General features: G+C 40.8%; 1 protein-coding gene across 3 annotated transcripts in view; it reads right to left on the reverse strand.

The window, feature by feature from the left end:
• Positions 1 to 1,395: 1,395 nt before the first annotated feature.
• The window catches only part of STEAP3 (STEAP3 metalloreductase), a 71,545-nt gene continuing 45,702 nt past the window's right edge, over positions 1,396 to 27,238 (reverse strand). For all 3 annotated transcript variants that reach the window (XM_069067769.1, XM_069067768.1, XM_069067766.1), the window contains 4 exons: positions 21,206 to 21,705; positions 17,802 to 18,329; positions 12,702 to 12,866; positions 1,396 to 4,280 (listed from right to left, as the gene is read on the reverse strand). In XM_069067769.1, the coding sequence (XP_068923870.1) occupies positions 3,999 to 4,280; positions 12,702 to 12,866; positions 17,802 to 18,329; positions 21,206 to 21,697 (1,467 nt within the window). In that variant the 5' untranslated portion in view covers positions 21,698 to 21,705 and the 3' untranslated portion in view covers positions 1,396 to 3,998. The remainder of the gene's footprint in view (positions 4,281 to 12,701; positions 12,867 to 17,801; positions 18,330 to 21,205; positions 21,706 to 27,238) is intronic.

Here is a 27,238-nt window from a genome sequence, read left to right on the forward strand (position 1 = left end):
TGATATTCTCCCTTTCATTACTTCTTTTTAACTAATAGTTTGCCTAGTACCATAGTGTTTTGCAAGAAATGGTTTTCAGGAAACCATTTTTATATATTGTATCACATAGGGAACCAATCCTCTGCTAATTACTTTTGTTTTTTCAGATTTTCTTTTTCTTTTTTAAGCATTGTTATACTTTTATTATGATTAACTTCTGAACTCTTTTTCTTTTTTTTTAGTTGTTGTTGTTTGTCCTTCATTTTTTTTTTTATTAATTTGTTTCTTTTTAGTTTACAGGATTCAATTCCACAATTCCTTGAATTTCACATTGTCCCCCTCCTTACCCTCCCCCCCCATGGCGGCTTATAGTCAAGTATAGGATCTGTAAATACTTTCACATTATACATTAGTCAGGTTATAAGGACGGATTTTACCAGCTGGAATGAAAAATGGTAAAGAGGACATAAAACCAAATAAGAGAACGAAAAAGATCAGGTATTTTGCTTCCACCTGGATATAAACTTAGTTCTTTCTAGTTCTTCCTTTGGATGCACATATTTCTCTCCATCATGAGTCTTTGGGGATTGACTTATATCACTGCATTGCTGAGAAGAGTCCAATCTATCAAAGTTGGTCATCACACATACATTGTGTCTGTAATTGTGTACAAATTTCTCCTGGTTCTACTCTTCTCACTCAGCATCAGTTCTTTTAAGCCTCTTCTTTTAAGCCTCTCCAGGTAAATATGAAGACTGCCTGCTCCTCGTTTCTTATAGCACAATAGTATTCCATAACATGCATATACCACAACTTGTTCAGCCATTCCCCAATTGATGGGCACCCCCTTAATTTCCAATTCTTTGCCAGCACAAAAAGAGCTGCTATAAACATTTTTGTACATATGGGTCTTTCTCCCATTTCTATGATCTCTTTGGGATATAACCCTAGGAGTGGTATTGCTGGATCAAAGGGTATGAAAGTATTTAGAGCCCTTTGGGCATAATTCCAGATTGCTCTCCAGAAAGGCTGGATCAGTTCACAACTCCACCAACAATGCATTAGTGTTCCAATTTGCCCACATCCTCTCCAGCATTTGTCATTTTCCTGTTTTGTCATCTTAGCCAATCTGACTGGTGAGATGTGGTACCTCAGAGTTTTGATTTGCATTTCTCTAATCAACAGTGAATTAGAGCATTTCTTCATGTGCTTATAGATAGCTTTAATTTCTTTCTCTGAAAACTTCCTGTTCATATCCTTTGACCATTTATCAATTGGGGAATGACTTTTATTCTTATAACACATCACACTCACCCCCTCATTGAGAGGGCAAGCAATTTGATATAGGTTACCCCTTGCTAATTTTTTACAATTCAATCTGTGTCTTCTCACAAAGGAGACATAAGGAGTCCATACTCATCATTATCTTTGTTTATTGTCACTGCTTCTTAAATGTTTTCTACAAAGTAAAATTAAAGTACACAGACTTTAAATAACATAGATTTGAAAAGTGAACCCTATATTTTGACATTTAGGACTTCAAGAGCTTGTTCAGGCACATTTTTACCTATAGGCACATAGAAAAGATGAGGCTGTGACTGAGGTGACTCACTGTCTTGGCAATGATATAATCAATCAGTTTCCTGGTGAGGTAGGGAAAAGTAGCAGTAGACAGAGGCCAAGAATAAACATACAGCTGAGTCTATTGTTCAAAAGCTGATTATCTAAATTGTGGATTTTCCAGGTTCTTTGCTTCTTGTTTTCCTCCCACTGCTTACCTTTTCGGCATTTCACTGCTCATTAGCACCTATTGCAAGAGGTGGTAGGTGGAGGAAGAAGTATAAATCATTCTTCTACTTGGCAGCAATTTCTTTTTTAAGGTGAAGAACGTAAAAACACTGTCTAATGAGTTTTTGGATTATTGGTAGATTTCATGTTTCCATGTTCTCCCTGAACTCCATTTGCATGGAGTTGATGGTTCCTGACTGTACCAAGCAAATGATAAAACTTGTCAGTCATCCTCTTTCTTCACTGACACATCCACCAGAGAGCTTTCTTGAGGCAGATTTCTAATGCTTGGCCCAGGACTAGTAGATGTCCAATTATTTGCCAAGAAGTGGGTAACAATTTTGCACAGGCTTCCTCTTTCATCATGGTCATTGTCCTAATCAGATTACCCTGCACTTCCATTATTCTAAGGATTCTAATGTACTACACAGACACGAAATCATGGAACATCCCTGTGAAGGAAGGCAGTGCGTCGTTTCATAGGCTGGCTGGGAAATGGTGCTGATTCTCAAGACGGCAGTGTTCTAATCAACTGGACAGATTCTTCTCCACTTTGACCACTACTTTCCTATGGATAGGCCATAAACTTGGGCCTGCCCCAACAGACTCAGGCAATATATTGGGACCAAATACTCCCCAGTAGTGTGATGGAATACTGATTCCAATACTACAGATTTTTTTCCCTTTCTGTTCAAAGATCATGTTCTCCTGATGGAAAATCTGCTAACTGTCAAAGGACAGAGAGCTTGGCTTGTAAAAGAACACTTCTCTCTTTACGACCATTTCCTTCCCCTGCCTCCCCCACCTCCCTTTTCCTCCACTGTGAAGAAGCTTTTTAATACTAACCCATAAGGGATGGCATACGATTTGATGGTAAACATCCTACAGCCCTGGGCAATGTTCCAAACCCTGTACACAGCTCTTGTACTTTTAGGCAGCAACATTTCACATTTGAAGCCCCAGCAGAAAAAACACCCTTCTAGCAATTTAAAAAATAGTTCTCCTATTAGGAGAAAATCAGCAACGTTGTGGTTTACCAGCAGCTTGTCCTAGGTTAGTTACTCTGTTGTACAGCAGCCACTCCGCACAGCTGTGACATAGATCACTTTATGGGACTATATACATACACGTATGTATCTCAATCACACCAATATAATGAAGAAGGGCTTTGAAAAAGGCTTAACTCCAAAGGTGGGATTTTTTTTCCCCCTTGACCTGAGTTTCCAGATGGGTGTTTTTCTGTCTTCTTGGTAGAGAATCAAAATAATGTTTTCAAAGGCGAGAAGGCACAAATGGTTTAAAGGATGGTCATTTGAAACTTAAAGGAAGGAAAGGAAATTACGCTTCTACTCAGGATTGTGTTCATTAGCTGCTCTAGTAAGGAAAAGACTTCACACTTGTGCATGATAATCAATTTGCAACTGCCAGTGGTGATTTCTGACTTTCAGGAAGAAATCTTCCCCAGTCAGGGGAAGGATTAGGTAGAGCAGCTCTGGTCCCAAACCCCCTGGAGCAAAGGATGATGTTTCCCTTCTCCCTTGTTTACCCACAGTCATCTCCTGTCAGCATCCCTTTATTAGCTGGAGACCATCTTCTGGGAAGCAGGCCGTGAAGAGTCAATAGCACTTTTTCCTGATGGCTGATGCTCGTGAGCCTGAAAAGTTGCATTCTGAGACATTCATTAACTGGTTTATAATTTTGACCCTACATATTTGAAGCCATACCAGGGAGAAGAGCTGCTAACAATACCATTTTAACTGTTTTAGGCATGGTTATATTAACGACTCAATTCTGGTAAAGCCTCTGGGAGTGGGGGAGGGAATAAACCACATTTATCAGAGCAATAAATGTGTATATGCATTTTACTTCCCTGCCTGTGCAAAAAAAGAAATATGCCTACATTTGTACTTTTTTGCAGATGTGGTCATAAAAGTATTGTGATCTGTTGTCCTATTAGCATGTAGAATTTTTTAAAGCTCAATATTAACATCTCAGTGGCTTTACTTTTTTTTTTGCTAAACATGATAATTCTAATAAATTCCATATATACATATATATGCATATCTTGAATATTACTGCATAAAGTAGCTTCCCAGGAATTCAGAACTTATCAACAAATATTCATATTTATCCAAAATTATATTCAAATTGCACAATTAAGGGGGAAAAAAGCCCTAAGGTATTCATAGTGCATTAAGTATCACAGGTATGTCCCACAGAGAACACACAATTTATACGTGGCTTGTTTTTTCAGTGTTGGGGTAATCAGTAGGCAACACAAACTTGACTGTGGTTTCCTTCTCCCAACCTCTTCTGATCCGTGCCAGTCGATGGTGAAGACAGGGCAAGAGAAACAGCCCTTTGGCCAGAATAACCAGGCATGGCACTAGCAGCGTAAGTGTGAAGGTGGGAGGTAAATAAAACTTATAGTGCTTCTCTTCAAAGGCTCTTGTCCAGCCATAGGTGAGTGTGTGAAAGGTCGTGATAACCAAGGCCAGGAAGCCGAGGGTGGACTGGTGGGAAATAAAAAGAAAACATGTCAGATAGTTGGAAATGTCCATTTCAAATACTTCTATCCTTTGCAGTGATGAAGTATATGAATGGCTATTCTGTTTGGTCTGATATTCTTCTATGGTCTGGCCTGCTTATAGGCCCATCTTTCAGTGCTTCATCCTCTCCTTAACCCCAGAACTGGTTCACAGTATGGTCATTCATTCTAACAACTGAAGAGAAGCAATATAAAGTTAAAATTTTCAGGGAAATGTTGTTATATATTGCTATTATAAAACCAGGTATAACTATCCATCCTATTAATCCCTATAATAAGTCTTCAAGATCACTGGTCTAAGAGACCTGACTCCAGTTTTACTACTGAGAATAACTATGACCTTGAACAAGTTGCTTTTTCTCCCTAGACCTTGGTATCTTCATCTGTAAAATGAGGATAACAGCTGTCCTACCTACTTCATGGGAGTATTGGTGAAGATCAAGTGAGATAAATTTTTGTGAATGCGTCTTTGCAAGTATAAACTACTGGGGTGGCTAGGTGGTATAGTGAATAGAGCACCGGCCCTCAAGTCAGGAAGACCTGAGTTCAAATCTGGCCTCAGACACAACACAAACGCACAAACTCACACACACACTAGCCACGTGACCTTGGGCAAGTCAACCCCAACTGCCCTACCTTCCCCCCTCCAAAAAGCAAAAAAAAAGGAAAGTATAAACTACCACATATAAGTATAAGGTAGTACTGCAGCATGTGAAATGTGAAAGAACAGTAACTTATAAAGTAGTATGCAAGTTAAAATGTTCTCCCAAATACCCCAGCATTTAATTTAAAATGTCATAAACAACCATATCATGTGAGGCAGAATTTGTAATTTCGGAATCCTAAGGTTTGGGAATACCTTTCATCTTTTTAGTCATTTTTTGCCTTGTAAATTTCTGTTTAGTCTTGTTTGATTCATTCTTGACTGAGGGGTTTGGTTCACAGTTGCCAAGTTTTCTAAGTCTGTGTGTATCTGATTTTCTTCTAGTTCATTCAGGCTAGAATGACCTTCCAGTTATACCAATGTAACTACTAATATAGGTCTACCTCACCTAGTGAGACATGATTACTAAACGTTGCTTTTAAAACATTTTTTTTTGCAGAGGAAAGCAAATCTTCTACTGACATAATTATAACTGTGAGATGTTATCAAAGAAAGCATTTTGGTCCCAAGTGAAATAAAATGCTTACTACAAAAAACATTCTCAGTCCCTGAGAAGTAGATTAAAGTCTTAGCTTATTTGGTATTAGGAAAAAAAATCTAAAACCATTACATACAAAGGAGTGGATTTGGGGGTACCTTTGCCGAGGTGACATTATAAGTTAAAATTCTCCAACTGCTAACCCTTTCCCATTTCCGGGATCCAGTAAGCAAGACAACTATTATCTAGAAGGCTATAGTACAGTACAGTAGAGGGGAGTCCCAGCCTTGGATTCAGGAAGGCTTAAGTTCAAATCCTTCCTCAGACTGTGTGACTATGGACAAGTCACAACCTCTCTTGCCATTTGTAAAATGGTGATAACTACCTACTTCACAAGGTTGTTGTTAGACTCAAACAAGATACCAGGTACAGTGTTTCTCAAACCTTAATGTGCTATATAAATGTTAGATAAAGGGGCGGCCAGGTAGCACAGCGAATAAGAGCACCGGCTCCAGTGTTGGGAGGACCTGGAGATCGAATCTGGGCTCAGACACTTAGCATCCACCCAGAAACATCTGGCTGTGTAACCTTAAGCAAGTTACTTAACCCCAATTGCTTAGGGGCGGCCAGGTGGCTCAGCAAGTAAGAGCACCGGCTCCAGTGTCGGGATAAAATCCAGGCTCCGATACTTAGCACCACACCCAGAAATAACTGGCCGTGTAACCTTGAGCAAGTTACTTAACCCCGATTGCTTAAAAAAAATAAATAGATAAATGTTAGATATAGTCATTAATATTAAATACATTTAAAAAACCCACTGGATGCCCATGAACTTGGATAGATAGGCAATTTATAGACCAGACTTCACCTAGTGCACTTGCTTTGATCACTTTTGTTAGTTCCCTGCCCTGTGATTTAAATTCCTGAGTCTAATACATCTCAAACCTGAAGCCATTCTGAGTTCCTCATTTGTAAAATGAAAAATTTTTCTGGGGTAGTATGGAGAAAAACTGCCTACCAGCAGCAATCAGGTGAGCTCTCAGATGGAGATCCCACAGTGAAAAGGGGCAGGGAATGTCAGTTTGTTACTAATTGTTTATGGAAGGGGCCTGACTAGGAAGTGTTCCTGCCTCTGGATGTAATAATATCCCAGATTAGTCAGAGTAGCCTCTTAACTTTTAAATACCAACATAAAACCTGGGTAATTTGTTTCTCCAGATCTCATTTTGGGGGGGTTTGTTTCCTTCCCTGTAACAACACAAAAATACTAAAATAACCAAAGGATACTGGGAGAAGAGCAGACATGCCGTGAGACAATTAATAATACTATCACACTCAGGCTATTTTTATTAAGTTTGTTACCAAAAAAAGAAACACTCAGGCAACTGGGGCTGGCACTCAGTTACTCTAGTCCTTGGGACAATATGCTAAAAAGCAAACAAACAAAAACACCCTGGGGTTTATGGTCATTATCATCATTGAAGCCTGGTGGCTGCAAAGGGTGAAGGTCAGTGGGAGCTCCTTGAACTTTGGAGAGGTGGCCACAATAAAACCCTGAAAAGGTTTCCGTGCTGGGACAACATGTATGTTGTTCTCTTGTTAGTTCTCTCTGTGGTTTGCTTAAATGATCTAATTCAAAAGTCAAATAGCCCTGGGAACAAAGGATAAATATAAGTATGGATCATCTCAATTTAACCCAATGTTTTGACGTCTTAATAATTTCTTTTTTTTTTTTTTAAGCAATCGGGGTTAAGTAACTTGCTCAAGGTTACACAGCCAGTTATTTCTGGGTGTGGTGCTGAGTGTCTGAGCCTGGGATTCGATCTCCAGGTCGTCCCAACACTGGAGCCGGTGCTCCTACTCGCTGAGCCACCTGGCCGCCCCTAAGCAATTGGGGTTAAGTAACTTGCTCAAGGTTACACAGCCAGGTGTTTCTGGGTGGGTGCTAAGTGTCTGAGCCCGGGATTCGATCTCCAGGTCAGTCTGACACTGGAGCCGGTGCTCTTACTTGCTGTGCTACCTGGCCGCCCCAATCTTAATAATTTCTAAAGAATACAAAGCTGTCAGGTAAACAAAGCATTTGTCAACAATCTGGATTTTTGTTACTGAAGGATATCGGCCTTCATCTGCAAAACTTTGCTTCCTTCAAAGCACACCTATGGTGCCATCTCCTGTAGGAAGCCTTAACTGTTCTGCACTGCCCTCCCCCCCCCAAAGTCACTTTGTATTTATTTTGTGTGTTTGTGTGTGTGTGTACTTAACTATACCCATGTACATGTCTTCCCCTTTAGAATGCAAGCTCCTTGAGGGAAGAGATTGCTTTGTTTTTGTGTTTATACCCCCAATGTCCCGCATGACACCCAACATAGCAGGTCTCAAACAATGCTTATTGAATAGAAAATAAGATATTTATGTAGTTAGCATAGTGGAAAGAACACTGGTTTCAGTGACAAAATATCTGTCTCTGGTACTTATATTAAACATATAACCTTCTGACAAATTACTTTTTCTTTGCACCTCAGTTTTTTCCAAGAAATTACAGAATTGAGACTTATAAAAAATGTGAAGCTGAAAGGGAACTTCCTCAGAGGCCATTAAGTCCAGACGCCTCGTTTTGTAGATGAGGAAACAGGCACAGAGAGGGTCAAATTTAAATTTAAGAGTTATGGGCAGCCAGGTAGCACAGTGGATAGAGCGCTGAGCCTGGAGTAAGACTCATCTTCCTGAGTTCAAATTCAGGAAACACTTACCAGCTGTATGACCCTGTTCACATCACTTAAAACCCAGTTTGCCTTAGTTTCCTCATCAGAAGGAAATGGCAAACCACTCCAGTATCTCTGCCAAGAAAACTGTAAATGGGGTCACAAAGAGTCAGACATGACTGAACAAAAAAGTCACACAGCTAATAAGCTGTCTCACTTGGGATGTGAAGCCAGATCTGCTTGGCTCCAACTATCAGGAATGCCTAATTTGTGGGAAGTTATGAGGAAATTCCTTTGCAAACCTAACGATGCTTTAGAGATGAGGGATTGGTTTTCTCTCTCTTTCTGGGCATTATATGGCACTACTGGATAGGCAGGGGAAATAAATGGAATTGAAACTCAAATTGATTTGTTTAGCTCTTGGTTAACAACACTATGTGATTTAGGAGTGCCAGGGGCTTATTCATAGATCAGCAAAGGAAGGACATTAATTTTTTGTTCCTAAAAATAAAAGCTAAACTTTTACTCCCACTCCTTTCAAAAATGTCTCTCCCTGCTACAATGTTGAAATTTTATTATTCTCCCTCTCCAATATGTAGAGCACAACCTGGCAGAACTTGGAAGCCGCAGCCGGTTATTGCTAACAGAATCAAATCCTCCAGCTTTCTTCAGCAGTACCAGTCCACGACATGTAATCTACTTCTGCTTAAAGGAACAAGTTTCTGTTTGGGGAAGAACCTGCAGTCTATTTTAATTGTGGATAAATCATGTACCACAGGATACTGTGGTCTGAAACAGAAAAATCCTGGAATCAAGTCTGAGAAAGAAGGATTAGTCGTAGATAAATAAAATTCCTTTTATTCCTCGGTTCTTAAACTGGTAGACGTCACAGCTCTGTGAGCCTCTCTAGAGATTCTGAGCTGGAGGAGACAAGTTGTTTGCCTGCTGTGTAGAAGTTGAGGAATTCTAGAAATCATTTTAAATCACTGAATTTATTTTATTATTAAGAGTCATTAACTCGGCACTGCTTATTTTGATTCTATTTAGAAGGTCTTGACTTGGTTTACTCTTGGGTCTCCATACAACCCAGTAGGTACCCAAGCAGCACTGGTTGACCATGATGATGATTCTATTTGTGGTGCTACTGCAGGCCTGCTATGACATAACAGATTTCATTCCTGGAAAAGTACATTTTGGGTATCATCCAAAGAAAGACAGAGTCCCTGCCAAAGGAATCTCACAGTCTAGCTAGAGAGATAATATACTGTGAAACAAATGAAAATTAGAGAACAATATAATATTTGAAATCAGCATTTAATGCTGGTATAATAATAAGGTACAACATAGGGTAACAGGAAGAACACTGGACAAGTAAAGGGTTCTGGGTTGGAATGCTGTTTTAACCACTTGGTGGCTATCTGATCTCGGGCAAGTTATCTAATTTCTGTGAGTCAGTTTTCTCATTTGTGAAATGGGGATAATAATACTTATTTCATTATTTAATAATTTATTTCATTGTTAAGGAAAGCTTTTATGTAAACTGTAAAGCGATTTATGTTATAGACAGCTGGAGAATAGGGCCGCATACTTCTGATGGATGTCATAGACAGAAGGCCTACTTGTAATGGTCCAGGTTGCAATCTATCTTGTATGATTCATACATTATACATTCATACATCCCCTGGCATGAATCTACCACAAATTCTCTGCCCAGTGTGCTGAAGACCTTCCTTTAAGTCTTCTAACATTTTGTGGGTACCACTGTGGCACCATTTGTTATCCCTTGCTCCTCCTAGTAATACTTTTTTTTTGTTAATACTTTCTGGATGATAGTGCCACTTCTTGTATACATGTTATCATTAGTAATTAAACTTATGAGGTGATTTAAAGTCCAGGGAGAATGTTTTTATTAAAAAGTATACGTTTTGGAGCTGCCAGGTGGCTCAGCGAGTAAGAGCACTGGCTCCAGTGTCGGGATGACCTGGGGATCGAATCCGGGCTCTGACACTTAGCACCACACCCAGAAATAACTGGCCGTGTAACCTTGAGCAAGTTACTTAACCCTGATTGCTCATAAAAGCAAACAAAAAAAAAAGTATACGTTTTTATGTCAAAGAACAGCTTGAAGTCACTGAAAGCACTATGTTTTATCAATATAATCTAAGCCATTCTCTTCTCCCAGTTAAACCTGGGCTTAGCTCATTGTCCATCTGCAGTGTCTGTCTAAAATGTATGTGATGACAGGTCAAGTCAATGGACTGTTCACTCAAATACATATAATAATTTGGACAACGTGCTTTCTTCATCCACTTAGTTTTTCCTGTGTAGATTGTTAGGCTGATTTCTTTGGAATGACCATGGATCACACTGAGGAGGCCACATAAGGGGCCTTGATGTAATAAGCACAATGCCAATTATAAACTGAAGCATCTGGAGGACAGAACTCCTCTACCTTTTGGATTATATGCACAATTCCTGGCACATATTAAGTATTTAACAAATGCTCTTTCATTCATTCAGTTATTCATTTTCATTAAGTATGCCCTCAATATGTATATCATTCTCATAAAGAATTCCAAACCACGCCTCCTATACTGCATCCTCCTTATCCCCTTATGCCCCAGAACCTGAATTTGGCCCCTGGTATTGGAGAAGTAAATCTGATCTTGCCCCAGGTCTTCACCTCACTTTCTGGTCATTTCCAAATCAGATAACCACATATATTCCACCTCACCTCCCTTCTAGCTCCCCTTCATGAGTTGTCTATGTGCCGATTAGTGGGCAGGGTCTGTCTTGTTTGCTTGTATTTGTATACTCAATACTCAGCACAGTGCCTAGATTAATAAATTCTCTGTCTATCTCATAAAGATTTTATAGACAACAAAGTATTCATATGTGTTGGTAATTCCTGGTGTCTTCTCTGTTGATTTTTTTTTTTGAGTAAAAATTATCATCCCAGTAGAATATAAGCTCCTTCAGGGCAGGAACTATTACATTTTTTGGCCTTTGTATCTTCAGTACCTAGCTGAAGTACATATTGAATACATGGACTGAATAGCAGGGGCATCTTCATGGAGGAAGGCAGGGCTAAGGGGGTCTTGAACTGTACCTTGAAAAGAAGGTAAAGTTATAGATAATGTGTGAGCATGGGTGGGTGGTTGAAAGATCTCATTATGAAGTGATTTTTCCTCTGAAGTATAGCCTGGTTTCATGGATATGAACACTAACAGTGGCATTTCTTTATTCTGCTAAACCTTACTGAAAGTGTGTGGCTATGACTCCAAAGAATTCTGGGTGAAATACAGTTCTTTCTGAAGTGGCTACATAGAGGGTCGCATTATATTCTATCAGTACATAATACTATCATTCATAATGCTGTCATTTTTCTTTTTTTTATTTCTTTTTTAAGCAACTGGGGTTAAGTAACTTCCTCAAGGTTACACAGCCAGTTATTTCTGGGTGGGTGCTAAGTGTCTGAGCCTGGATTCGATCCCAGGTCATACCGATTCTGGGGCTGGTGCTCTTACTCACTGTGCCACCTGGCTGCCCCTAAGCAATTGGGGTTAAGTAACTTGCTCAAGGTTACACGGCCAGTTATTTCTGGGTGGGTGCTTAGTATCTGAGCCCGGATTCGATGTTCCAAGTCTCCCAACACTGGGGCCGGCGCTCTTACTCACTGCACCACCTGGCCACCCCTGTGTTGTCATTTTTCACAAATTGTTTCATGTTTACACTTATCTTGTCTTCCCACCTGGCTTTTGGTCCCTATCTATGGATAGTTATTCCTTCCCTTTGAGCAGCTCACAACACCTGGTAGAATTGTAGTCAACCACATCCCTTACAGCAGAAACAATTCTACTCCATATCATGCCATGGGAAGTTCCCATTTATCAAATTTTGCTGAAGAATAGGATGTTCTCATTAATCAATATTCTAATTTAGTAAGAAGAACAGGTGATTTTAGCCTAGAATCCCTGAATGTTTTTTTGATTTTGAATTTTTTTGATAATTGTTATCTTAATATAATTGCTTTTCTTTCTATCCTATATATTTTATGCATTTAAAAATATGATTCTTAGGAGGGGTCCATAGTTTTTACCAGAGTTGCCAAAGAAATGTCAACAGAAATGGTAAATAAGTTAGAGTGATATAATGTATGAGTCAACAATTGTATAGTGCTAATTTCTTTACAAATATTATCTCATTTGATCCTCACAACAACTGTAGGAAGTAGACAATATTATTATCCCGACTTTACAGTTGAAGAAACTGAGACTGAAAGAGGTTAAGTAACTTGCCTAAGGTCACACATCTAGAAAGTTGTCTGAGGCTGGATTTGAACTCGGGTTTTCCTGATTCCAGGTCCAGGGTTCTATCCACTGTGCCACTTAGCTGCCATTTGCTAGTTCATCCTTTACAGAACAGGAAAATTGACTCATCACAGAACACAAACAGATGATGTGTTTTTGATAATCGCTGGCAAGAGCTTAGCCTATATAGTCTAGGTTTACACTTTCTAGGAAATGATTGGGTTTCTTTTACCTGAACGAAACTGAACTCCCTCCAGCTGAGAGAATTTGAGATAGAAGGCAGCGAGGTGATAGCCAGCAGTGACAGAATGCCTAGGGCCAGGATTCCCAGTGAGACATAAATCTCCATTCTCCAGACTTCTTCCTTATTCCATATTTTACTCTTATTTGCCAAGACCTGTCACAGACAAAAATAAAATCAAGAAGTGTACCATCATCAACAGCTGAGGGTAGACAGTGTGACTAACATTCACTTTCTCCACTCAGGGCCTAGAAGTAAGTGGGCTTCAAAGGCCATCAAGGTGAGGGGTAGGGTGGGAAGGAGAATTTAGAACACACATAAGGAAGATTAAGTAAATTATTAACCACTAGGAGAGATGTGAACTCTTCTTCCTTGGAAATCTTTCCAAATAGGTTTATTGGAGTAGGAGATAAAATCGGAGTTGTTCTTTTGGATTTATGAGAATGTAAGGGTAAAAGTGATTAGAAAATGTGACTTCTGGGAAACCACTATATCTCTGTAATTTAAAAAAACATTCAATATTTTGCAAATGCTTTCAGTTTAACAGTTCATATACATTAAGGTTGTTCTGAAAGACTAGTATACTGGGTCAGCTTGAGGGGGTTGAACTAGATGATTTCTTAGGACCCTTGTGGTTCCAAATAAATAATATGGACCATTGGTGATGGAGAAAGGAGAGAATACTTTTCCCAACCACAGGTCTGGGATGGCCATGAGTGACAGTAGCACCTGCTATTGTAAGCCAAAGGAAATTACACATATGCCAGGGGAGTATATCAGTTCTTTCACATTTGTATATGTAGATAATCATTCCCATCAACTATAATTCCCTTTAAACATGTAAAAGTTTACAGAGTCAGGAGTTAGGAGGACTAGATTTTAGTCCCAATTCTGCCACTAACTACTGTGTGACCTTGGACAAAACATTTTTCATTTGGTGGGTTTCAGTTTTCTTATTTGCTGATAGGGGGTGAATTATCTCTAATATCCTATCCGGCCCTAAATTCTAATTGTATACATGTACTATTGTTTAAAAAAAAATTTAGCTAGAAAGGTATAGCAAATGCTATCTCTCACAAAGAATAGTGCAAATTTTCTCCTTAATCAAACACAGGAAGGTGCCATCCACACTCAACATGCTAACCTACTGGACTTTAAAGATGCTAATTAAATCCATGCTGAAACTTTTTTTTTCTAGGTCTAAGAGGCAATCATAACTGGGTAATATTAAAACTATCCAGCTGGTGTTGAAAGCTAGAGCTTTGACTAAGTAAGGTATACAATCACATGTGCAATTTCCCTTTTTTTTCCTGTTGATAGTTCCACTTTAAAAGGAAGAATTGAGGTGAGCAGAAAGGGAAGGTACATATGAGAACCTGGGTCCCAACTAGTCACCTTCATTAATCTTTGAGCTTTTTTAGCTTTCTCCTTCTCTCCCCCCCCAATTTTAGTAAAGAACACTGTTACATCCAAAAGGAAACTAATTAAACAGCAAAGTTAACTAGAATCTAGTACTCCTAGCATAACTCCCTTTCTTCACAAATGCTTTTTATATTGTTTTGGGTGATATATATACATCTAGTGGGAAGAAATGATTTGCAAGGGAATGAAAGATAAAATGTCTCCTTTTGATTTCCTAGTTCATGACTTTAATTGACTTAAATGCACAAATATATATACACATGTACACATATATGTATATATACATACATACATGCACGTTTGTATCTAATGGTAGCCAGCTCTAAGGTGAGGGATGGGGAAAAAGAGAAGAAACCAAAAGGAAGTTCTATGATAACTTTGGGGTGTATTTGAAAGGAATAACAAGTTGTACATAATGGATCTGCAGTTTCAGGTGCAATCCTCTTTTTTCTATTCCACTTTGTTATGGAAGAGCTTGTTTTATTTCTTGAGTTAAGTATAAAAAAAATAATAACTTTTTAAAAGGCCCAGTATGTTCCTCTAGTACATTGGCAGTTTTTTCATGGGACTAGAAGTACACTGTGGCATGCATCATCAGCATAAAGAGGGTAGGTGTGAAACAAGTCAGGATGGTAGACAGCGTTTGGGCAAGGTGTTCTTAACCTGGCATCCACAAATTGGTTGTTGTTGTTTTCAAATATTTTGATATCTGTATTTAAATTTAGTTGTTTCTTTTAATCCTATGTATTTTATGCATTTGAAAACATTTTTTGAGAAAGGATCCATAGGTTTTAATAGAGAGCCATAGGGGTCCATGAAACAAGAATTTTAAGTTAAGAATCCCTGTGGAAGAGGGATGAAATTAGTAAATGCCAACTACCTTCTCTTTTCTCCCCTCACCAAACCCATAGCAGCAGTTTGATCCTTTGCCATATCCTAGGTAGGTCTTCTAGAACTTTTCCATTGTGGGCAGGGAAGTTTCACCTTCTCCACCTTCTAGCTCTCCTTTCTAGCTAATGGTTTTTTAAAACAATGGTACATGTATACTATTAGAATTTAGGGCCGTGTGGGCGGCTACGTGGCACAGTGAATAAAGCACCAACCCTGGAGTCAGGAGGACCTGAGTTCAAATCCAGCCTCGGACACTTAACACTTACTAGCCATGTAACCTTAGGCAAGTCACTTAACCCCAATTGCCTTGCCCTCCCCCCTCCAAAAAAGCAGAATTTAGGGCCAGATAGGATATTAGAGATAATTCACCCCCTACCAGCAAGTAAGAAAACTGAAACCCCCTGAGTGAAAAATGTCTTGCCCAAGGTCACACAGATAGTTAGTGGCACAATTAGGATTAGAATCTAGGCCTCCTAGACTAAACTCCTGACTCTGTAATGTCTACTGGCAAAATGGTTCCCATCTTCAGAGCACTGAAAAAAAAAAACCCAAAAGGGTATCTACTGGGGGAAGAGGCATTGTATCTTCCTTGATTTTGTGCTCAAAATGTGTTTGCATTAGTAAGCAGGTAAGCAAATGAAATGCAGAGGTTTTTTGTACATCTAGGGTTTGGTCTCAGAATTCCTATCAATTTGGTGGATTCAGAGTGGTTATAGCGGGTTTGCTCTCACTAACTTTGTGCTACACATGCAGAGCAGGTAAGAAGGGGCAAGTAAAAGCAAAACACGTGGGTCTGGATGGGAAAGGCTACCATACAAGGTTCAGCATGGGCTGTGGTACCTTCCCCACTCCTCTAATATCCTACTGGGCTTATAACCTGCCAAGCACTGGCAACTATGACCCAGGTCATCCCCAGAGGGCAAAAAGATAAATCCTACACTGTGTGCTCTCTGACCGCCCCCTCCCCTCCCACCTCTACACAGGTGAACTTTGAGAAGCAGCAGAGCCCTGTGAAGACTAGTCATTATGGCTGACCTGCCCTGCAGTCTGGGAGCAGGGAAGGCAAAGTCAAAACCTCTGCTTAGGGTGACTGCCCTGGGGGGGGTGGCAGGCGGGTGTTTTGGTAGCCAGTGTTGTGGGTTAATGACTAGCTTTCACAAGACCTAATCTTTCCAGTTAGAAGATGTGGGGTTGAATACTGCATAGGATATTAAAGAGATGATAATATACATACATAGTGTATCTCAGATAATATTGGTTGTATAAGGATCAGCTAAAGGAACTTGGAGAAGAGACTCATGGTAACTTACTCCAGGTATTTATAGAACTGCCATCATACGGAAGAGGGATCAGACATGTTCTGTTGGGTACTGTTGGCAGAACCAGGAGCTATGCATAGAAGTGGCAAGGATGCAAATTTAGTCTTGATAGGGAAAATTTCCTAAAAATTAGAGCTGAAAGGGCTGCCTAGTGAGGTGGTGGGTTCCCCCTCTGTGGAGGTTTTTAAGCATAGGTTTTAAATTTAAAACTCAGCTTTATTTGCTCTATGACCTTGAACAAGTCATTCCATTTCCTCTAGGTCTCACTTTACTTATTCATAAAAAGAAAGGATTACACTAGATGACTTCTAAGGTCCCTTCTAGGTTTCTATTTTTGATTGTGACCACCTGACATGTCCTTCACATGAGTTAGACTTGATGCTGCCGAGGTCCTTTCCCAACACCAAATTCTAGGCTTCTATTAGGGTTGATGCTTTTAAAATAATTTTCACATACACTATTTCATTTGATCTTCTAAACAATTATGCCAAGTAAGTAGGGAAAATATGATCACCATAGATCATGTCATTCAGAGCATTCAAGTACCCTGGCATCCAATCTAGAGGGCTTCCTTATTTATTATGCTGCCTTTTTTGGGGGAAGGGGGGTGGCTCTGAATCTAGGATCTCATTGGTGTAGTATATTTCTGTCTGTCATCCCCTTCCACTGGTGCAGACTTGCCCTCAGGCTGTTGCTGGAAGCCCTGAGAAATTAAGTGACTTGTCCATGGTCTTACAGCCAATATATGTCAGATAGGATGTAAACCTTAGTCTTTCTGACTCCAAGGTTGGCCCTATATCCATTATTCCATGCTGCCTCTCAACAAAGTGTCTGTCTGAATGTCCCATATCCTGCAGAAGGATACCTCTAAAGGTTTGGGGAACCTTTGCTCAGTTGTTGTATAAGGTAACCCAAATCCTTGTAGGGGAGCTTTGGGGAATGAGAAAAGAAATGGCATCAAATGCATGAGCTTATCTGTAGCCATGGCTTATACAAAGCAGTGTTGGGTCATTTAAGAATTTGAGAGCACTGTTACGCCATTGAATATGTACAACAAATAAGTAAAATCTCAATGAAAAATGATGATGTTGATGTCGCTATTTGATGCTTAGAATGTTGGGGGATGGAAAGATCCTTAGAGAAAATCTTATCCAATCCCTATTTTTTACAGACAAGGAAAGCAAACCCCAGAACAGGGAAATGATTTGTCTAAAGTCAAATAGACAGTTAGGGACAGAACTGGGGCTAGAATATAGTTCTCCTGCCTCCATACTTAGTGTTTTGTCTGTTTTTCTTTTCCCCTCATACAACACCTCAAGAGGTGCTGTCCAGAAATAAACAAGCTAGGACTTAAGAAACCAAGAAGGTTTCTGGTGGCTAGGCCCAGATACTTATCTGCCTCCACTCCCAGGGAGACCCTATGGCATTCTGATTTTCCTGGGTCTCAAGGAGAGAATACCTGCTTGACAGCATCATCAACAATCTGGTAGCGGTTGGAACGGCGCAGGGGCAGGCAGAAGCTGTAGACCGCATGCAGAGAGGCACAGAAGAAACTGATGAGGCCAATCTGTTTGCGGTGCTGGAGCCAGTGGTCCAGCCAGTCTGGAAAATGGCGGTATTTGGTGCCTCGGTGGAGCTGCAGGATGGCGGCCAGGACACCGGGCAGGTACACCAACGACAGCATGACATAAGCCACACAGGGCAGTGTGGTATTGACCACAGAGATGGGAAGTTTATAGAAGCGGTTCTTGTGCTCTTGGATATATGGATGTAACACATCCCGGATGAAGTTGTAGGTGTAGAAGCAGACGAAGAGGCCCAGGGCCAGGATGGTTGGAATCTTCCACTCGGGGAGAAGCCGCAAGGGGATGGCCTCAATCTCCCTGGCAGACACTAGCGACCCCATGTCCACTGGGATGAAGCCCATGATTCGGGCTATCTCTGAGACCTTATGTTTGGCTTCCTGCTGATCTCCGGAGATTAGCACCTAAAAGGAAATTAATACCAGGAAAAAAGCTCATAAAAGGATCATTAGATCATAGAAAGTTGGGGGGGAGATCTTAGCCTATAGGGTCCCAGTCAAGCAATCTGGTCCACCCCTGCTCTATACCATCCCCTGCTACTTCCTAGCTGTGACAGATGTGCTTTCACCCCCATGGTGATGTCATTCTTTAGAGGGGAGAACATTTGGAGATAATCACTTACATTTGAACAAAACTTTATACTTTTCAAAGGGCATCAACATCCATTAATTACCTCCAGTATTACTACTCCCATTTTATAGATTGAATGGTTAAGCCACAGAATGCGTTAGTGGCAGTCAGGACTGGAATTCTCTTTGCCCAAGTCTGAGACTGGCATCCGTTGCTGCACACCACACTGCTTCCTGGCCTCCGGCTACGCTTCAGCTGTTTTCTCCCTCCATCTCCATGGTCCCCTTCTCCCACTGGTGAATTCCTCTCAGAAGCACCCTTCTGAGGAAGGGTCCAGACCAGGTGTCCTTAAGTCTCAAGACTTCACCAACATCCCCCTGGGGAGGTGCCTTCTCCCCAGCCCCCATCTTGCTTTTCAGTTCCCTTTTATGTGTTGTCTTCTCTCATTTGAATGAGTTTCCCTGAGCTCAAGGACTGTCATTTTTTGCTCATATCCCCAGTGCTTACCACATTGCTTGGCACACAGCAGGTACTTAATAAACATTTGGGGACTTGAATTGACTGTAGGGGATTCTATCCCTAATCACTAGGAGTTAAACCAGGAACTAGAAGCTCAGGATATCTGCTGTATGTTGTTGTTAAGTCATTTTTCAGTTGTGTTCAACCATTTGTGACCCTATTTGGCGTTATCTTGGCAAAGATACTAGAGTGCTTTGCCATTTCCTTCTCCAGCTCATTTTACAGATGAGGAAACTGAGGCAAACAGGGTTCAGTGACTTGCCCAGGGTGACTCAACTAGTGTCTTGAGGCCAGATTCGAGCTCAGGAGGATGAGTCTTCCTGACTCCAGGCCTGGCATCCTATCCACTAAGCCACCTAGCCACCCCACATAGCATGTTTTATAGACATTAACTATTAGGGCTAGTTCTGAATAGTGCCCCATCACTTCATTAATCATACACATAACACCTTCCCAAGTGGTTTTTCCAGGGCTGAGGGGTCCTTGAAAGAATGCTGTTTCCTTTCCCCCCATGCCCCTCACTTTCATTGCCCCAGGTGCTTGGCAACAGTGTTTCTGGGGTCCACTGTCTATAGAAAGTGTCTTTCTTGGGGTGGCTAGGTAGCACAGTGAACAGAGCACTGGCCCTGGAGTCAGGAAGACCTGAGTTCAAATCCAGCCTCAGACACTTAACACAAAAACTATCCATGTGACCTTGGGCAAGTCACTTCACCCCAACTGCCCTCCAAAAAGCAAAAAAGAAAGTGTCTTTCTTGCTTGCTTGGGATTTGGACTCTATACTTTCAGTTTCTTTTCTGAATGATGTATAGTGCCAGGAAGATCACTTTCATTGGCTTCCTGCTGCCCACCAAATCAAGTTCAAACTCTGCCTTACTTTTGAGAATAAAGCCATAAAATGACATCAGTGATTCCAGCAGGGCATCCAACCTAAAAAGCTTGACCCCCTCATTACTCTCCTACAGGAGCACTTCCTTCGAGTCATATTGGGCTTACTTTCCACCAGACACACCATGAGCCTTCTACCCTCTAGCCTCAGTTCCAGTCAGCCTTGGTCCTCACAGCTCATCTCTGCCCTCTGCCTCTGTTTGGAGGGCAGAGACATGAACACACCAGCCTCCATCTAAGGAGAGGACTCAGGACAGACATTGCATTTCCTGACTGGCTGCACTCCTCTGGGGCTTCTCAAAGCCCTCCATCATGCTCCATCATTGGTCCCTTCCCCTGAGACTCTCCCGCCCTGCATTGTCATCTTTATTAAGACTGTAACTTTCTCATGGACAGGGACTGGTTTTTTTTTTTTTTATTTGTATCCATGGCACATAGTAAATGCTTAATAAATATTTCTTCTTTTTTTTTTAATGAGCAATGGGGGTTAAGTAACTTGCTCAAGGTTACACAGCCAGTTATTTCTGGGTGTGGTGCTATGTGTCGGAGCCCAGATTCGATCCCCAGGTCATCCTGACACTGGAGCCAGTGCTCTTACTCGCTGTGCTACCTGGATGCCCCTTTAATAAATATTTCTTGATTATTGTTCCCAACATTCCCCATACTTGGAATGCTATCCCTGCTCCCTTCTACCTACCCAAAACTGACTCTACCTAGTAATCTTAACTCTACCCAAAGCAACTTCATTCTTTCTAACTACTTCTTTCAGTATTTTTTCTTTCTTCTGTGTTCCTACTTTCTCAATAGAAATTTATTATATATTGACACAGCCTCTCATTGTTAATCTTATTTCATCAACTACAGTGTAACCACCCTGAAGGCAAAGCCTGTGTCCCTTATAGCAGGATACAAGACTGTGTACAGGGGCAGCCAGGTAGCACAGTGAGTAAGAGCACCAGCCCCAGAGTCAGGATGACCTGGGATCGAATCCAGGCTCAGACACTTAGCACCCACCCAGAAACACCTGTAACCTTGAGCAAGTTAATTAACCCCAATTGCTTACAAAAAAAAAAAAAGTATGTACATATTAAATACCACATAACTATTTGTATGTGGGCTTATATCTTCTTTCTCAACCAAAAGACAGCTGTTTTGCATGAAATTACTTTCTACTCTAGCTTGAGTTTCAAATACTATTAAATGCCATGCATTTCTACCTGTTGGTAGAAATTAAAATTAAAATTCTTCATTTGGATCTGGGGGTATTTCTCCCTCTCCTCCTCCATTCTTTCTCCCACAAGCCCACCTGTTTGTTCCCATCTTTTGGGCCAGCCTGCAGGGTCCAGGCAGAGATGACATTGAAGGCCTTGACAACTGTGCAGGCAGGGAAGAGGGAAGCAAGGTGCTCAGCGTTGGACTCCCGCTGCTGGAGGTGTTCCTGCTCCGTGCTGTTACTCACATCCACAAGGATCTTGCCCACTAGCAGGTCACTCAATTTACAGAGTGTAGAATAGTGCTCCCGGTACATAGCCACAAAGATTATTTCGGGCGTGCTCACAGCCTCTTCTTGGCAGGTTATGTGGGCTGCAGCAGGAAACAACCCTGCTGTTCTTTTTGGGTTGCGGCTCCCAACCATGACCCCGAAGCCTGAGCCCAACAATCGTGTGGCCAAAGAACGTGCAAAGTCCCCACTGCCCAGGATGCCCACGGTCTGGGCCTGGCTGGGAATCTCTGTGAGGCTGGGGTTGCTCTCCAAAAGCTGATTGAAAATTAGGGGCTTGTCCATGTCTCCAGACATCCTTTTAGCTGAAATGAAAAAACAAGCAGCTTTAGCCAACTCTCCCTTCCTCAACACTCCACCATCCAACTTGAAAGATTTGGTGGTGGTGGTGGTGTATGCCCTGTGTGTGTGTGTGTGTGTGTGTGTGTGTGTGCTGAATGAAGTCTGATTCTATGTATAGAAAGTAAACTAAGGGAAATAAGAATGTAATGCCTCACAATAACATGTCAAGAAAGTTTTAGATAGTCATGACTTTTGATAATTAGGAAAGTTAGAGATTTTTGAGGTCAAGGTCATACCTAAGAAAATTAAGTCAATGAAATTTATCTATGATGCCCACCCATCTTCTCTTAGTACTTCACTATAAGGTGATCTGGTCTGCTTAGACATGCATAAAATCATCCACCCTTAAAATGTTTGTTAAAATAGCTCACCATATGACCTCATTGAGGGTAACTGAACTTCAAGAAGGGATTCCTGATGATAAAAAGTGTCCTAGCAAGTTAGGGGCAATGCTGGGATTAGAACCCAGAGCTCAGGATTCCTAAGTCAGACTTCTTTTACTCCATCATGTTTGTTGCCTCTATCTTTTTCACACACACACACACACACACACACACACACACACACACACACACTCATATATGCCTCACTTGCTCTCCTTCCTTTTCCCCAGTTCAATGCCACATACATTCACAGAATGTTAAAGCCAGAATGGGAACTTAAGAGATCATCCAGGCTGCCCCTTTCATTTTATGAGACAGAAACTGAGTCCTAGAGTAAAGTAACTTTTCCAAGATCTCCAAGAACAGTGACAAAGCCAAAGCCAGAACCCGGGTTTAGTGTCCCCTTCCCCTTATCCCATGTCTCTCTACCTTGCTGGATAAAATCTGTCAAAGAGAAGTTTGGGGTGACAGGACCACCTAAGGATATCATTGCACTAGCTCATGGCCATGGCCCTAGGACCTAAAAGAAATGTAATGGTTGCAATTCAGCCTCTACCCTCCCATTTAGACTATCTTGAGATGGCGTATCTCTATGTCTGTGAATGGGGGCAGTTGGGAACAGCAGACACAAAACTGGTCTTTTTATGGAGGAACAGAGTAGACAGCTTCTATATGGTGTGACTGAGGACCTACATCTAAATCTGTTATCATTCTGGCAGGCATCTGATTCCACTGTTAGAGACATTGTTGTCCTGGATTTTGTCTTCCATTAAAATGAACATATCACTGGGAGAAATAAAAGAGTAAGCCTGATGGACTCTTCATGTTGCAGGGATTACACTATCAAGGGTTCTTAATCTTACTGTCAGGGGTTATACTACCAGAACTCTATAAACTTGGTTTGGGGGGTCTGTTCTGTTTTGGATTTTTTTAATATTCTGATAACTGTATTTCAGGTTGTTTTGTTTTCTTTGTAAACATATGTATTTTATTATTCTGGGAAAAGGTCCAGAGGTTTCTATAGACTGCCAAAGGGCACCATCTTACACACATGCACATGTGTGCACATGCACACACACATGCATACACACACGCATGATCAGGGCCCAGTAGAAAGAGCCCAAGATTTACAAAGGACCTGAATTGAACCCCAGCTCTGTCACTTACTCTCTATGTGACCTAGGTGTGACCACTTTATCCCTGTGGGCTCAGTTTCCCCATCTGTAAAATGAGCTGGAGAAGGAACCTCAGTATCTTTGGCAAGAAAATTCCAAATGAAATCACAAAGAGTGTCAGAAATGACTGAACAACACCAGAATGATTATACCTTGCCCAAACCTATCTAGTTTTGTTCCTAGATTCTTTCAGAGCTTTCTAAAATTTTCTTTTTAAATTATGAATTTAACTAATCAACCACAAATATGAACAGTTCTATAATCAAAGAATTTTTTTAAAAAGATTGTACAGGAAACCATGAACTTCTGTTGTACGTATAGTTTGTTTCTGATAAATACATATGTGACAGTAGCAACACACTTGCTCTATTTATGTCTCCTGAACTTTATTCTGTGTATTTTTTTTATTAATTTGTTTGTTTACTTTTAGTTTACAAAATTCAATTCCACAATTCCTTGAGTTTCACATTCTGTCCCACTCCCTCCCCTCCCCCCCCATGGTGGCATACAGTCAAGTATAGGATCTGTAAATACTTTCACATTAGACATTAGTCAGGTTATAAAGACAGACTGTATCAGATGGAATGAAAAATGGTGAAGAAGAAATAAAACCAAACAAGAAAAGGAAAAAGATCAGGTAGTTTGCTTCAATCTGGATACAAACTCAGTTCTTTCTAGTTCTTTCTCTGGATGTAGACATCTCTCTCCATCATGAATCTATTTTTCTGTGTATTTTTAATGTTTAATTGATGCACTTTTCTTTCCTTTTGTAACTTACTTCTGTCATTATCCACTAATTTCCCCTACTCCCTGCAATCAAATAGAAACCCTCCCTTGTAACAAGTAAATACAGTCAAGAAGAACAAATCAAGGATTCTATGATCCTATGAACATAATGGCTGTGTCTGGAAAAAATGTCAAGTCAAGAATCATACAAATAGAAGCAAAAAGAAGACCATCTCTGCCCTCGAGAAGCTTGCATTCTTTTTTTTTTCTGGAGGGCAATTGGGATTAAGTGACTTGCCCAAGGTCACATGGCTAGTTTTTGTGTTAAGTATCTGAGGCCGGATTTGAACTCAGGTTCTCCTGACTTCAGGGCTGGTGCTCTATTCACTGCACTACCTCACCGCCCAGAGAAGCTTGCATTCTAATGCGGGACAGCAATGCATAAAAGGAAGCTGGAGAAGGGAAGTATGCTGGAGAAGAAAGTCTGAAGAGTGAGGAACGAAAGAGTGAATGTGGCTGGGGACTTTTCCTTAAACTGGAAGTCCCACAAGGAAACAGCCCATCAGAGGAAGAGACCTCAGGTGTGGAAAGATCTTCCCGGGTGAGGAAGCTGCTGGAGATGGATGAAGGAGGTCTGGGGAGTCAGGAGTGAGCCCCACTGAGAGAAGAGTAAAGGACTGAAGTTCAACTCCCAGTCTGTGCCTCTGCTCCTCAAGCAGATTGAGAAATGAGACCTATCATAGAGGATTGTCCAACTCGGAGCTCTGTTTCTCCAAAAAGCTTTCCTTCTTCCACCCTAGATGATGATTCATTAGGAGCCTTCAAAACTCTCAAGGCAGGGGCTAGCCACTGGCAAAACTTTGAAGTTACCCAAATTTGTCTTCTGTCCCTCCTTTCCTCCCTTTTCTTCACACCTTCTATTTTTATTTTTTGCTTTTTGGAGGGTAGTTGGGGTTAAGTGACTTGCCCAAGGTCACATGGCTAGTTTTTGCATTAAGTGTCTGTGGCCAGATTTGAACTCAGGTTCTTCTGACTCCAGGGCCGGTGCTCTATTCACTGTGCCACCTAGCTGCCCCACACCTTCTCCTTTTATAAGTGGTCTTCACTTCACCCCGAAACCCTTATACTGCCCTTATGTCTTTGTCAAGAATGCTGTTGTTTAGTCATTTTTTCAGATTGTTTCTAACTCTTTCGTGACCCCATTTGGAGTTTTCTTGGCAAAGATACTGGAGTATCAAGCTCATTTTACAGATGAGGAAACTCTCAAGAATAGTAATTTAATTAATTTCTTCACGCTTGAGTATAAAAGACTGGGTAAGTTCTACCAGAGTCATTTGGATTTTATGGGAGAAGTTTGAAGGCAAGACTTCTCCACAGAAACTTTAGTTACTAGTGGTAGAATTTATCAGTTACTTACTGGCTTGTGATATATTGGGAGTTTGCTGGCTCTCTTAAAATCCATCGGGTAGGCAGCCATCTTTTGTGTTACGTATAGAGTCAGCCCTGCCCAATGTCTAGAGACACAAGTATACAATTCAGGGAGCAGATCAGAAGGCAGATTTTGATAAAAAAAAAAAAAAAGATTCAAGAAAGTTTAGGTAAATATCTCAGATATCTAGGTGGCAGTTCTGAGACAGGGATTAAAGGGAACTTAAGGATGTCCAGGGGATAGCTTTGATTTATGAGATAAAATGTATGAAGGTTTACTCCTATGCCTTCCCACAAACCTTCCCTTAACTCATTATTACAGAATACCAGATTAAAGGTCCTATCAGGGCAACTCAACCAGAGGGCCATCATTGATGCCCCTAGAACCCTGACTTGAAGTATTCTTATCTCTCTCAATGGTGGCCTCCTTTTTCTACAGTTTTCACCAAGAACAGAAGGTAGCAAGACCACAGGCAGAATGACACAGGATCATACAGACGGAAGGTAGGTTAAATGACTTGCCCAAAGCAACAGTGGCAGCAGTATAAGAAACAGCATTTAAACCTAGTTCTGCTGACTCTAATCTAGATTCAGATTGTCTCCCCATCAAATCACAAACATTTATTAAGATCATATTATGTACAAGACACTGTACATAAATTTATTTTGCATGTAGGAGACAAAGAATGACACACAGCCCTTTCCCTTAAGGGGAACTAAAAAACCAGATGAAGAACAAAACCAGTAGAGTGTGACATAGTGCCATAGGAAAGGGATATAAACACAATTCAATACAGATTTTGAGAAGGCATACTTTAGAGGAATTAGGAAAAAGCTTCAAGAAAGAGCCAATATTTCTATTGGATCTTGAAAAGAGCCCCATAAAGTTGATCCTTTTGAACCCAAGTGAAAGACTTTACATTTATCCATTATTATCTTATCATAATAGATTCAGTGCAGTGTTTTAGCCAGTCAAGATCTTTTGGGATTTCAGTCATCTCAGGTGTTAGGTACCCCTCTCAGTTTTGTTTCCACCTGCAAATCTGATAAGCTCACCATCTATGACTTTATGGCCCAGTCACTGATAAAAAGATTAAATTAATAGGGCTAGAGGCAGATCCCTGAGGCACCTCCACTAGCAACTACCTTCCAAGATGACATCCAGTGAAGGCTCATTGAGTCTTCTTTCTCATATGGAAAAGATCTATTCTGCCTAGCCTCAGAGAGCAGAACCAGGAGCAGTCAGTGGAAGTTTCTGAGAGATTTAGTTTTAATGTAAGGAAACACAGGATCATAAATTTAGAGCTGAAAGGGAGTGTTGAGGTTTTCTAGTCCATTTTACAAATGAGGAAATTGAGGTTCAAAAAAATGAAGTGACCTGCCCAAGTCACACAGTTAGTAAATACCTGAAGCAAGATTTGATGCCAGATCTTCCTGACTCTAAGGTCAGCATTTTTCCCACAACAGCTTGCCTTTGGTTCTCTGACTAGATGTCTTCTGACAAAAGCTGGAGAGTCACTTGTTAGGGATACTATACAGAATATTCATGTGCAGGTATAAGTTGGACTAGATGGCCTCTGGAGTCTTTTCCAACTCAGGAGATTCTATAATCCTATGAACCCAAAAACAGTGTGTGTATCCTACAAATCAAATCCCTAAAGCTTGTGTGAAACAAAAAAATAAGATTTTTCATCTGACACAAATATAACCCTATGAATAAAATCACAAGGCCTAATTTAACCTTAGGAGGTGTTATTCTGGGTTGTTTTTGAACACTTCTTATG

This window comes from Petaurus breviceps, unplaced genomic scaffold (assembly GCF_028583685.1).
Source record: "Petaurus breviceps papuanus isolate PSGF00001 unplaced genomic scaffold, PetGlider_PUasm1.0 90752, whole genome shotgun sequence".
Lineage (NCBI taxonomy): Eukaryota > Metazoa > Chordata > Mammalia > Diprotodontia > Petauridae > Petaurus > Petaurus breviceps.